The 13,834-nt window shown below is 30.4% G+C and overlaps 1 protein-coding gene across 1 annotated transcript; it reads right to left on the reverse strand.

Moving 5' to 3' along the window:
* Nucleotides 1–5,141: 5,141 nt before the first annotated feature.
* LOC133191786 (paired box protein Pax-1-like) lies at nucleotides 5,142–7,642 on the reverse strand. Its single transcript, XM_061327520.1, has 2 exons — nucleotides 7,411–7,642; nucleotides 5,142–6,049 (listed from the first exon to the last, which is right to left on the reverse strand). The coding sequence occupies exons 1-2, from the start codon at nucleotides 7,412–7,414 to the stop codon at nucleotides 5,232–5,234; spliced, it is 822 nt and encodes a 273-aa protein (XP_061183504.1). The 5' UTR covers nucleotides 7,415–7,642; the 3' UTR covers nucleotides 5,142–5,231.
* Nucleotides 7,643–13,834: the final 6,192 nt, after the last annotated feature.

Here is a 13,834-nt window from a genome sequence, read left to right on the forward strand (position 1 = left end):
ATATATCATCTGAAATCGAGGCTATCCGGGGTCATGACATCAGCTGAGAGGGTCTACATAGCGTCTTTGATCTGTGGAAGAAATTCATGATTTATCAATATAATTACTTAATTCCGTTTCATTTTACGGGGAGCACTGTATCTATTGTTCAAAAACAAAAATGTAAAAAGGGATATCAAGTATCACAGATCCTGCATCGCCGGCCTGTAATGAGTTTTAATCCGCGCTCATTTTTGTGTTTGGCTGTTTTGCATTATGAATTCATTTTAAGTTCCGCAGGAAAATTGATCGAATGTGAATGATATTTGGAACATATGTCATACTTTATACGAAGACATTTTGGATGTATAATGGGGGCAAATATCAAAGAATTAAATCGGTATCTTATTTTGGAAAACGTTCAAGATGTCTATTTCTGTATTTAATTCTTGGACCTAAATAAACTATTCCTTTATTACTTAAGTGAAAATAAACTTAACATTTTTGATCACACCTAATTCTACTTATTTACTCTCTGTTCTTAGTTATGTGTGTTTCCGTAGATTGCAGTGTGTTCCAACTAAATATATAAAGCTTCAAAAGAGTATAATAAACGAGTAAAGCAGTTGATTCCTAAATACAAATGAATGTCAATTGTTTTTCAGTATTTAATAATAAAAAATCAATATTTAAATTAATGAAAAGTATATCTAGACTTCATCAATATTTATCAGGTGTGCCTAGATTAACATTTGTATAACACTCTTTACATTGTCTTTTAATGTCCAAAATACACTTCCAAAAGGGTTCTGTCATAAATCCTCTGTTGTGTGCATGAAAATGAAAAAAAAAATAATTGGACATCGCTCGAAACTTTTCAACGATGTTTTATTAATATTACATTGTTGAACAATTTCAAAAGCGATGTCCAATAATTATTTTATTTTTTAAATTATTCAAAATTAACAAAACTTAGATTTAATCAGGGAATTTGACGATGACTTCTAGATTTCTATAAATCAAATTCCCGAGAGAGATAAAAACCGTAGATAAATCCAAATCAATTTGTCTTGTGTTTGATGCTGTTCAAATTAGTCTAGATGTTTATCGACTTGCCTGATATACCTAAGGTGACTGGATCTGTTTTATTGTAGCAGATTTGAACTTGTCAGTTTTCTTTCTTTCTTTCTCTTTTTTTTTTATTACCGACATATGTCACTATTACCAAGTCCAAGTTGATATAAGTTCTCCCACTCTTTACCATGGAAAAAAAAAATCTTCGCAACTGTGATGATATGCCTCCAAAATAATTTATGAGTGAATATATATTTCATAATTTATTTCCAAACGTGTAAATTCAATATTTCTTATCAAAGCTAAATCATATTTTTTAAATTACTTATCTTGAAATAAAACTAAATAATTCGTCCTGAGAAAATTGTCGAAAGCTTGAATTTCTCTCTTACTCAAAATTTTAATGCTGATATTAAATATTTTTTCTTTTTTTAAATATAGACACGTGTGTGGGCTACAAAACCTTGTATACATGTATCGTTTTCCAATTCCCAGATGGCTTAAATTTTATGCCCGGAAATTGAGAGTTGCATCCAAGACGACCGATAACGTGGAGAATTTGGGCAAAGGTCCTTTGGTACTCAAAAAAAAAAATCCAACGAAAGATATTTAATACAGTTTTGAAATGTTGGCATTTCATGATCCAAGATCAAGCGTAAGACAAGCGGCACTTCTACAAAATGGAATCATTTACATGGAATGAAATATCAGGAAGCATGTGCATACGGGGAGAGGGGGTCTATATACAGAAATAAATAATAAGAAACATGCACGGAGAAAGTCATGTCTATTAAAATATCCTAAGTAAATGTTATTTGAATTCAGTCATTGTAACATTGGTAAGAAAATGAACACGATCATAAAGATTTACTGCAATGACTACTTGTAGGGCGAACTACAAATGGAGATAGAGAATGCACAGTGCTATTAAAAAAAAAAATTAAATAGTAATTTGTAATAATCGTCAAGTTTTGTTAAATACTAATGCATAATATCATAATTATAAATCAAGTTTTGTTAAATACTTATAAATAATATCATAATTATAAAGGATGCGTTAACGAAGAAAAGAGAAAAAAAATCAGTTAATTGTCCCCCTACATATTTTTTCATAAAAAGCCCTTTTCATGTATCTATCTTTGATGGAAGAGAAGGCAAATTTTGGAAACATAAAATTCTTAAGAATGAGATCGAATTTCTCTTTTGGAACCTGCAATAAAGAGACTTATAGGAAATAATTAAGTGTTCTGAACTTAACCCAAGTGTCGGGTCTATAAATCTTCGAAAAGAGATTCTCTCTCTCTCTCTCTCTCTCTCTCTCTCTCTCTCTCTCTCTCTCTCTGTATGATTTTTTTCACAGGGGACGGTAACATACTATGCTTGTATAACATACAATGTATTATATACAAAAAGAAATCTTATATATTGTGATCATGTAAAATCCAACATAGTATGTTTACGGCCCCTGTGGATTTTTTTCTTTTTTTCTTTCATAAATTGTAATAAATCGTAACTTACATTGGGAATCTGGTTTAAAAATAATTTTAGTATGTCTAGGGAGAATTCTGGATATTGGTTAAGCGATCCCCGTATCTTTAAATAAAATTATTTACATAATTTTTTTCTTCTGATTTTACAAAGAAAAATGTTTAAATTCACATATTTACAATTAAACAATTTAGGACAAATAAATTAATGGCGACCTGTTTGCCACTGATTCAGCACATCATTTTTCATTTACATTTTTTCTATTCCCTGAGCTCTTTAAGTATTTCATATAGGGGGAGAAATTCTGAAGGTAAAAATATATTTGTTATTGAAAAACAAATGAAGATATAAAACTACATTGCTACAAAAGACACTGGAATTGATAGATTAGCCTCTAGTCAGGCACGTAGCAACAGCCCCCCCCCCCCCCACTTTTTTCCAAAGACTCTTTTTACTATTTGAGATGTTAATTGAAAGGCCGGTTATCCCCCCCCCCACTTTTTGTTGTAGAATAGTCAAATAAGGCTTTTGTAGTAGTGTATGGATAAAATTTGGTACTGAAAGAAATAGGATTTTCGAGTTCGGACAATTTTCAATTTTCCTTTTTTTTTTTTTTTTTTTTGCTTGTCAATTTTTTTACAGGTAAGTTGAAATTTTTTTTCTGGCTGGCCCCCCACTTTCAAAAACGATGCTAGGTCCCTGCTAAAGACAATGCATTTATGAATAAAATGACTGATGACGACTAAAAAAAGAAACTACCATATTAGATTTTATATTATAGCTGAGTGAATTGTCAACATAAACTAAGAAAATTTGATCCATATTTAAATTATTTCAAAAGAATACACAATAAATGGGTAAAATGTTTTTAGGTCTACACACAAAGGTCTTCAAAATAAGAGCAATCGCAACTTTACGGGCCTTTCCGACAAGCGGAAACCGTTTTAAAGAGCTTGCCGGAAAGACCAGAAAAGATCCGTTTAAAATAACATAGCTTGATGCCACCTTTTCTCCAGGAAAAAAGGTGTGATCAGTAAAGTTGAGGGTGATTTGTGAATATTCCGAAGACACTTGTGACAAAAACCTCGATCTCTTTACATCTAACATGTTTGTTTGTTTCGTTATTTCTATTGTGAAACAAACATTGAACTCATAAAAAGTCACATCCTTATTTTAAAAAAAATATAAAACGTTTTCTCTAACAAAACTTTACGATAAAAGTGATGACTTCAATTTTTCTATCGTCACCTTCCTTTATATATGTAGCAATATACCATTATCACCTGCAAATGGAGCTTATGTCTCACATTTGATTCGATACGCAAGAGCATGTCCTACTTACGAACAATTTCTAAAACGAGGCAAGCTATTGACGAATAATTTGATGATACAAGGATATCAACAGTCTCGTTTAAAAGTCAACGTTTCGCAAATTCTATGGTCGATTCAATGACCTTGTTAGCAAATACAATCTATCGTTCAGTTGAATATTCACACAAATTGTTAGGCTATTATTTTACACCATGAATTGTCTACGGATTTTTCCATTCGAACGATCATGACAAGGAGCACAGTGTGACCAGTCGACAGGGGATGCTTACTCCTCCATGGCGCCTGATCCCACCTCTGATGTTTTTAGATCCGTGTTTGCTCTGCTCCCAATTTGTATTAGTGCAATGGATTTTTGAGCTTGATAACTGTTCGTTACGTTCATATTTCATTTGTTTTGTTTTGTCTGTTCTCAATATTAGGGAAAAAGTACGTATTAAGCATAAGCGGATAATTTATTTTTAAAAAAATGCAATATTTGCAACATTTATTATATATATCTTTAAATAATTCATATAATGTATTATCGATCCGTACGTAACATTGAAGGAAGAGCCATGAAACAGTTAACCATATTTGGAGTTTTTTTTAACTAGTATAGAAGTTAACGGTACTCTATTCATTCTAAGAAAAAGTGATATGATATCGACTCTTTTGTGTAGAACTTTTTTTGAGGTATTGTTAACTGGTGAGTATCATATGTGAAGCCTTACATTAAGACCACACAAAATAATTGTATTAATTGTACATGTACATTCACTCCCAAATAATTAAATTAAAAAGTGAGTCATTCAATGCTTTGAATTAAAGTGCCTATGTCCGATGATCGAGCAATTTTTCCTCTAATCTTTTAATTACATGATGCTGCAGTGAGCTTATTTGTGTCAGTAGTAAAACTAAGATAATGTGTGTGTTACGATATCAATATACACAGGGGGAATACTGATAAAAATATCAATCAAAACTAGGTCTTTTTGACGTAAATCCTATTTTAATCTCTTGTTTTAGAGATATCTATCTCCTACTTCATTGCCCCAAAGATCGCTGTTTTAAAAAAAATTACTTAGCAACATGCAGTAGCTGTCATAATTTATTATATGAATTAGAAGATTTAAATCATACGGTAAAAACTCAAAACATTTATTACTATGTAATTCATTTTAATTCGATAAAAACTCAACAAAGCACAACTGATTAAATATAAGCATATAATACACTAGATATCGTATTTCCATAATTGTATAAATGTGAGCACCACTGTAGCTTTAAAAATACCGTACCTGAAGACCATTTCCATATTTGGCACTGATAGCAGATTTAAAAAATAATAATTATTAGTTCGAGCAAAATTAATTCGTTGGTCAACTCTGCAAGTACATCGGAGCCATGGTGGTTGGTTTCATGGCATAGTAATTCATGTTATAGTTCTGACCAATGTTTCCCATGTTTTCCTGGGGAAGGTGCTGATGTGGCGGCATTGTCTGGTGCATAGGAGGGGGACGGAATCCCAAAATATCGTTAACGGAATGTGACGAGGTAGCCCAAGCCCTCATCATACACGGTGTCACACAGTTCGAAGCCGACTGGGGTGGTTTGTTTGGATTCAGTTGAGCAAGTGGTTGAGATACAGGCATTTGTGGAGAATGTACGGGTGGCATAGAGGGTGTTGAACAAGAATACGGATAAAACTGATGATTGTAAATCGGCGCAGGCGCAGTTGGTGAAGGCATTATTGGGGTTTTATTATCGTATCCTTGACTGATGGGTGTCGGTGTGGGATTACCTCCAATTTTGTTACGTAAAATTCGACTTATGGAACTCACAGATGGAACGTTATATTTATCACACACGCCATCTGCCAAAAGTTTGTCCCGAATCTCCCACGCAAATATTCCTGGGTCCCTCTCTTTGTACATCTTAATATGTTTGACGACATTAGGGGTAGTTACCCGTGGCTTACTGCCACCTATGGCACCAGGTAAAATTGAACCTGTTTCGTTATATCTGGCTAAAATTTTACTCACACATCCATGAGAAACTCTCAGTTGGCGGGAAATGTCACATGGTCTTACTCCCAGTTGGGCCAGCTCGACAATACGGAGGCGGATTGCGTTTGGCAGAGGGCGACCATTGACGAAAACGCCTCCGAGCTGGTTCACCTCGCCAAACGTCGACTGTTCTAAGAAATAAGTAGAAAGAAATTAATTGATTTACATAAATATTGATATTTTTTATAATTTAAAGATATTTATGATCTGAAAACTTTCCCTGAAATGTAATTGATTGTAAATTTTCTTGTACTGAAGTACAAGAATATATACAATCAATAGAATTTTAGGGGAAACGAGTAGTTGTTATGTATGTTACCTTGTCTGTCAATCATTCAAGTATCAGTATCAGTATTTACATTGCTAAAGGCTATTCAATTGCATCACAAATTTTATTTAAATAATTTTCATGTCAGTTTTTATCTTAAATATATAAAATTCTCTTTGATTTGAATTTATTCTAAAAAATAAGTTTACTGTACATAACAGAAAGGTTTTTTTATCTGACCTTTTATCCATGGACATTAATACACAATCTCCGTTATGTTTTTTTTTTTATTGTCCAAATTCTGTTTGTAGTCGGAACATTAAAAATGCAACAACAAAACCCAGATGAATAGTGCAAGCATTCATATATATGTTTTCTTACCAGAAAAATTATACAACAAACAATAAATTATAAAAGATTTTTAAAAATCTAGAAATGAGTTTAAAACTATACCAGCGATCCTGACTAAAAGCATTTGAATGACAAGAAGTATTTAATTAGTTTATCATGTTACAAAATACCGTATAAATAAACATTCATGTTTTCTCTCGATTTTTAATTGTTTAAATTGTAAATTTCACATTTCCGGAAGAAAATTTCGCCTTCTGTGTTAACAAGCCACATGATATTCCATCGTTTGATAGGAAGGTTATAGTATCGTCAATCACAAACGCCTGGACGTGAGGAAGTATTAATTTTCTTTCACTTTTAATTAGCTCTGTCCACTATCAGAAAACTCGTTCTCCGAGGGGACGCCTTGGTCACTTTCTCATAACTTGCTCTGAACCGCGTTAATTGCGATTCTGATAACGGGGATCGTGGTCATTTTGATCTCGCACTTGTTGGTATCAATTTTACGGAAGTTCATAGTTCTCGAGAGAAAACATTATCTTTTGAAATGGGCATTATTTTTCTTTGGTGTTGATATTTTGAATAATAAATTTTGTTAAAATAAGAATTTTGAGGAATAAAATATTAAGAAACAACGATTTTGAAAGTTTTGGATTTAAGAAAAATAATATAATAAGTCATTATTTATTCTTAGAGATTGAACTTTTTTCTGATATGAACCTTTTTTTTTTCAAATTAAAAAAAAATATTTACTAGTATAATTTTTATATATAGCTTATTATTAAAACAAATTGCCTACAAAACAAAGTAAACATATTTAATTGTGTTTCTTGAAATTTAAAGTATTTTGGAAATTTGAACAATAGAACTTACCCATTAGGAGATCAATCTTGACGTAGTAGAAGAAATCCTCTCAAACAAAAAATTTTGATTTAGTTTTAATGTCGCGCCGTAGGATAGTTTTTAAATTGTCATCGATAAAATTCAAGAAGCCGGTGTCTCTAAGTCTTTGATAACACGTGTAGGTTCCTCATATTTTTCTACAGGGATTGTTTGGGTAATTGTGTCACTATGAGATGTAAGCTGCGACTTTTTGGTCTGTTGGCAATTCGCTATGGGCCGGCGCAAGAATAAATCTGTGTTACACGTTAGATATTGGCGAAATCTGATTGGATGAACCCTCTTTCACGTGCATCACTAGATCCTCCCACGGATCACCGAAAATCAGTTCCAAGCTAATGGAAATTTATTTTCCTTATCAAATATTGATAAAAAAAATATTAATTCGTTTTTATTTGTAACGATATGTAACACTATTATCATGAAAAAATTGTCTATGTTTGAAGCAAACATTTTTGAAATTAATGAAAATATGTTATCCTTGATGGATATAAATTTTAAAGAATAATTCAAACTGTACTATTTTACTTCAGTAAATTAGTTCAATGTTCTCAAACAATGGTTATTGACCAAAAGCACCAAGACCAAGAAGAACAACAACAAATCAGTTACAATTACTTAGTACACAAATTTAAAAAGATTTTTTAAACATGGACTTTATTTCATTAGGAGGAAATCTTCATATATAACAAGATAAGTGGGAAAACAGGTGTTGAACAATAATTCATAGGACGATAATATATTACAGAAAAATGCCAAAATTGTTATAAATCTTGCGAAACAAAATAAAAATGTCGTTTTTGCACCTAATGCTCTGAAGCAGCATTTTTGCAACGTCAAAAACGGATTCTCTCTTAGCGATATTATCCACAAATTTACGCAAAGGGTCATGCTGTTGTACACCTCGATTCATGTAATTTGGCACTAGCATTAGCAAGAACACAATTGTATGCACACAAAACTAACACTTAAATATCATAGAAAACTCTACAGGAGGAAAATAAAACCTCAGTGTCCCAGGGTCTTATGGCCTCAAACCTCTGAGAACATTGTGTCATAAAGATAATGGTATCTCAGAAACAGATGACACCATTGGAAAAAAAACGCAACGTACAGAAGGTGTTTCGTAAAATGCACGTGCATATTACGAGAGTAAACAAGGCAGAAAGTAAACATGTTTTTTGCATTTTGTAGTAATAGGCAAGCGGAAACAATAAAAAGACTTCACGGTTCTCTGGAATAGAAAATTTCCTGGCCAGGGCTTTGGTTATGTAACTTGAAAAGTGACTGAGGAAGTACTGGGAAGGATCAGGGTCTGTGTTACAGGTATCTATCTAACAGATGTAATTTGTGTACAAATTAAAAAAAAACAGCGATATATATAAATATATTTCTGTTTTTGTGCTAAATGAGGAAGGAAAAAATCTAATTATACTATCTAGTTTTTCTCTGGTATTATAATTTTATGTAGCGAGTCTGCTTATTCTTTTCCTTTTTTAAGAATAATTTAATTCAATATTTGGTTTCACTTGAATATAAATATACATCCTCAAAATAACCGGGAAGATAAATACTGTTGTACATCTATTTATTCTTAGTAATTTTAACTACACGCATTTCATATGAAACTTAAACAAAAATAAATCAACAGCTTTAAATCTTTATTTTAGGATAATTTTTTTTTATTTATAATTTCAGCTCTTCTCTTCCTTTTTATTTAATTAAAAATTATGTTTAATTCATTTAATGATATGAAAAAACCCCAATGATGAAATGTCATTGTATTGTACTTCTTTTTCATCGAAACTAGTACATACATTTCGATTCTTGCCAAAGTCCAAGAAAAAAGCTGATACAAAGCTGCATTCTCTATTGTTTAAAAAAATATAGTTTTATTATTTTAAAATATGTTTGTGAAAGTAAAAAAAAATGCTCCTCACATTATAGTGCATTTTATCAACCAAAAGAAAACAAAACAAGAACAAAAAAAAAAGAAAAGAAAAAATGTCCAAAATATAGTTCACTTGAACGCTACCCCTTAGCCTTTTAATACAGTATGTTCTGGGATATTTCCAAAGTGAACTTATTTTATTTGAAAAAAATATTTTCGTATTTGATGGACTTTCACAATGAATTTATATTTTATTTAATTTTGAGTGCAAAATTATTACTATCAGGTCAGTTTTTATCACAAAAGGATTATTTACTTCTTTTGATATATATATATATATATATATATATATATATATATATATATATATATATATATATATATATATATATATATATATATATATATATATAATGCAGAAATTGTTTTCATGATGGAACAAACATTGTTTTTGAAAATTTGACGAATAAGTCATGGGCGTCAGAAAAGCCAAATGTTTTCATCATATTTTTTAATAAATAAATTGACCTATACGTAAAGATTTTGTGGGGTTTTATTATCATATGGATGATATCCGTTATAAAAATCTCCAAATCACATGAACAATATCTGCTAATGATAATATTATACATTAGTTTGTACATGTATATGTATCCCAGATTGATAAACATCGTAAGGAGCAAGGAGAAATTTTTACTATACAGGGAGTACATATCGGTAATAATGTATAGGATTGCCTTGTATAAAACACTACAATGACCATGGTTATTCCTAGCCACGTATTTAATTTAAAAACAACAATAATTACATAGATCACGGGAGCCCTATCAGAAACTTCATTAACTTACCGGTCGGGTTCGCGTTACTGCATACCTGTATCATACCAAACATGGAGGCTTATCTCAAAATTTCCCATTAATAAATGTGTTCCGTTTGCATTATTAAGAAAACTTGAGATAAGCCATGCAGTTGATTGTTAGATATTCTTCTCTGAATTAACTGTTGCTTGTATGCAATTGTAGTTAAAGTTATTTATGATACAGAAAACTTGGTTCAAAGCTACAACATATGCCCTCTTCCGATGACCTTAGCCTAAAAAAAGATGATTATGATGAGAGAAAAAAATCGACGAAAACCAGAATTGATTGTTTGAACTGATATAAAAGATATATTTTTTTTTTACAAAGTAACTTCCATTTGTCTCCTGCATGATTCTGACTCGGGACTAAAAATGTCATTTCCTCTATTTTTTAGCTTACATGTACCTGGTACTAGGAATTTAGTGGGGAAAATTTTAATCAAGCATATAAGAATTTAATATTATATCAAACTGAAAACTTCTTATAATTTGTTAGAATTATATTTCAAAAACAAGAGTCATAACAATTAAACTTAGTTTGCAAATGAAAAAAAAATATGATCATAATTTTATTAATTCGCCTGTGAAGCCGATTCGTTGATTGCTCATCAGGATAGATTATTTCTTGATGAATTCAAGTTTGCTAAATATTATGCAGGGTGTCTTACAAATAAAAATATCTTTCTGTACATAATATTCACACCTGAATGTTGTTTTGGTGACCATATACCAAATGTTCCGCAGAGCTTATAAATACAATGTTTTTGATGAATCTACTTAGAAAAACCCATAAAGGATTCGAAATATTCTTTTAATTTGCACCCTTGACAAGGTTTTGCTAAAATGCAATATTGATTTTTGATTTCTTGAGAAAATCACACCTTGGTAAAAATTGAAACAACTCACTCATTTTATATAATTTTTAAAAATAGTTTTCTCTCCTATGCTCTTATTATGATCTAAATTTTCAATTCACAGAGTGGATGTAAATATAAAATGCGGTTTTTATCGTGTAAATTTTGTGTTTTATCTCCACCCAGTAAATTCAAAATTTACAACATGATATAGAAAAGGCTTGTTACTTATCTGGAAAAGATGTCAGAATAATATGCTCAAGTTTAGTTGATGTTTTAGGAGAAATATTAAAATTTCTCAAGTTTCTTGCTTTTTGTTATTGATTATAAAAAAAACTTGATTAATCTAAAAGTTCTTCATGATAATGTATAAATTTTAAATTGATCAAATTCATACATAGCAAGGGAAATATGTAAAATAGATATATAAATAAAGAATGAATGAATAAATAATATTCATTTTATCAAGTAAGCTGATTTTCAAAAGAGAGGCTAATTATAATAATTTTGCAGATGATCATTGCTGCCTCACGTTTCTCGACGAAATACGTTTTAAATATATATAAAATACAATTTGAAGACTCTCTTCTTTGGTTTCCATACTTCCAATAAACATCGACAACTAATATCTTTTATATTTGAAATACAAAAATACACATGTTTCCATCTGGTTTTTCACTGTCCTGAAATCCGAAGTTTCGTGATTTATACAAGAAAATGTTGATTTAAAAAAAAACATTCAAAACAATATCTTGATATTTTCCCGATATAATGCTGTATATCTTCATGCGACGACATCTTATTGATATATGCCTATGATGCCACACAGAGCTAAAAATCTCACAAAAATATTGTTTTCAAAATATAAATTGCAGGCTCCCTATTTACTTTAAAAAAAAAATCCAACTGAAGAAGTTTAGGATAAAATGCAACATAACTTTACATTTATTACATTTTCAACAGTGAAATATTGTTAGTTATCTCTTGAATAAAACTGATATTTTCACAGGTATTATTTTCACACAGCGAAAATATTTTGCATCATTTCGTGAACCTATATTCACCGCGCAATATTGTTTTTAAGTTCAATAAAGATTATTAAGAATTAGAACAAAAGGAAGACAGAAGAAAATATAATAAACAGAAAATTCAATATTCTGTAGTTAGAAAGGGAATTTATTTCAATCCTGTGGTAGGATTTCTTTTAATATAGGATATTTTCAGTCGTGCTTCACTCTTGGAAAATATCGAAAAAATCCTGTCCGACTCGTGAAATAAATTCCATATTCAACTACAAAACATTAAATATTCTTTATTTATTCCTGAATGTAAAAATTTGCCCGTAAATCAAACACTTGAATATAGTGTCGTAAAAACTGTCCACAGTTTATCTGCGGGTGGTCATTTTCTGCGATGAAAATTAAGAGGAGTTAAACGTAAAATAATTCTCACATTACTATCACTTGCTTGTATATTTATGAGGAACACTGAGACCAGAAATGCAAAATTTTTTATGACAAATTGTATTCAGAATTTAAAAATATATACATAAATACGTGTTAATCATATTTTGAGAAGGCCCAGAAAAAAAGATTTTATATAAAAAAAATATCTGGAATGATTAATTAATCACTTTTGAAGTACAACAATAAGGTTTAATTCTAAAGATCCATAGGCTCAAATTATTTCAGAAAATAATTTAACATTTCAATGCTTTTGATATTTTCAGAGAAGATTCAAATATGAATTTCATTCATAAGAGCTATTATCTGCTTTACAAAAGTTCATAGCATGACAATATTAGGATTGCTTCACGGATATATTAAAGCATAAATATATAGCTTTGGAATTAAAAAAAAAAACATATATTGTATAATTATAAGCATGATCTGATAGAATCTTTTCATGATTGTTTCATTTTAATTTTTAAATATCTCTGCCAGTATAGAGACTACTTAAGATTGTGATGATGTGTAATAAGTTATATTCTAGAAATATATTTTTGAAACGGTATCTGATTCTTTCTCTAAGATATATTTTAAGTTTACTTTTACATTAAGATAAAGGAAAATGGCTTTCCCTAAGATTTTTTTCTTTCAATTTTTATATATTTTTATTGATTATATATATTTTTTAATAGATAATATTTTAATAAATAATAGATTTATTTTGATTTTATTTATATGTTTTTTTTAATCTAAAGGAAAAATCATGAGATGGGAATATCCCGTCTACCTGATCAACACATAGGGCTCACGGCGGGTGTGAACGGTCGACAGGGGCCGGGGTGCTTTCTCCTCTTATGTACCTGATCTCATCTCTGGAATTTCCAGGGGTCCGTGTTTTATGCCCTGTTCACAGATTTGTATTGTTTGTAGGTTTTTTGAGATCAGTCACTGTTAGTTATCTCCATTCTTTTTTCATTAAGTTTACTTTCACTTTAAGATGAAGGAAAACTGGGTTTACCACCATATCTCAAATATCTTTGTCCTTCTTTATCCTTATAAGTCCGAAATTAAAGAAAAACAACAACAACGAATATTATATTATTATAAATACCATTCTGTGTACGACCATTTAAAAGAATAGGGAGGAATACTCAAATTGAAAGTTGAACAAGTAAAATTGAAATGATCTATAAAAAAAAAAAAAGAATGTGTAAGAGAAACGATGTGAGTAAATTAAATAAAAAATATGGAAAAAGGACCATTTACTCGAAAGTGCTGTAATACCGACCTTTTCTACATTCTGTGATATGGGTGCCATATTAAACTTATATAAACATGTTGACTC

The sequence above is a fragment of the Saccostrea echinata genome, unplaced genomic scaffold (assembly GCF_033153115.1).
Source record: "Saccostrea echinata isolate AGI-Se365-2 ecotype Australia unplaced genomic scaffold, CSIRO_AGI_Sech_v1 ptg000024l, whole genome shotgun sequence".
Classification (NCBI taxonomy): Eukaryota; Metazoa; Mollusca; class Bivalvia; order Ostreida; family Ostreidae; genus Saccostrea; species Saccostrea echinata.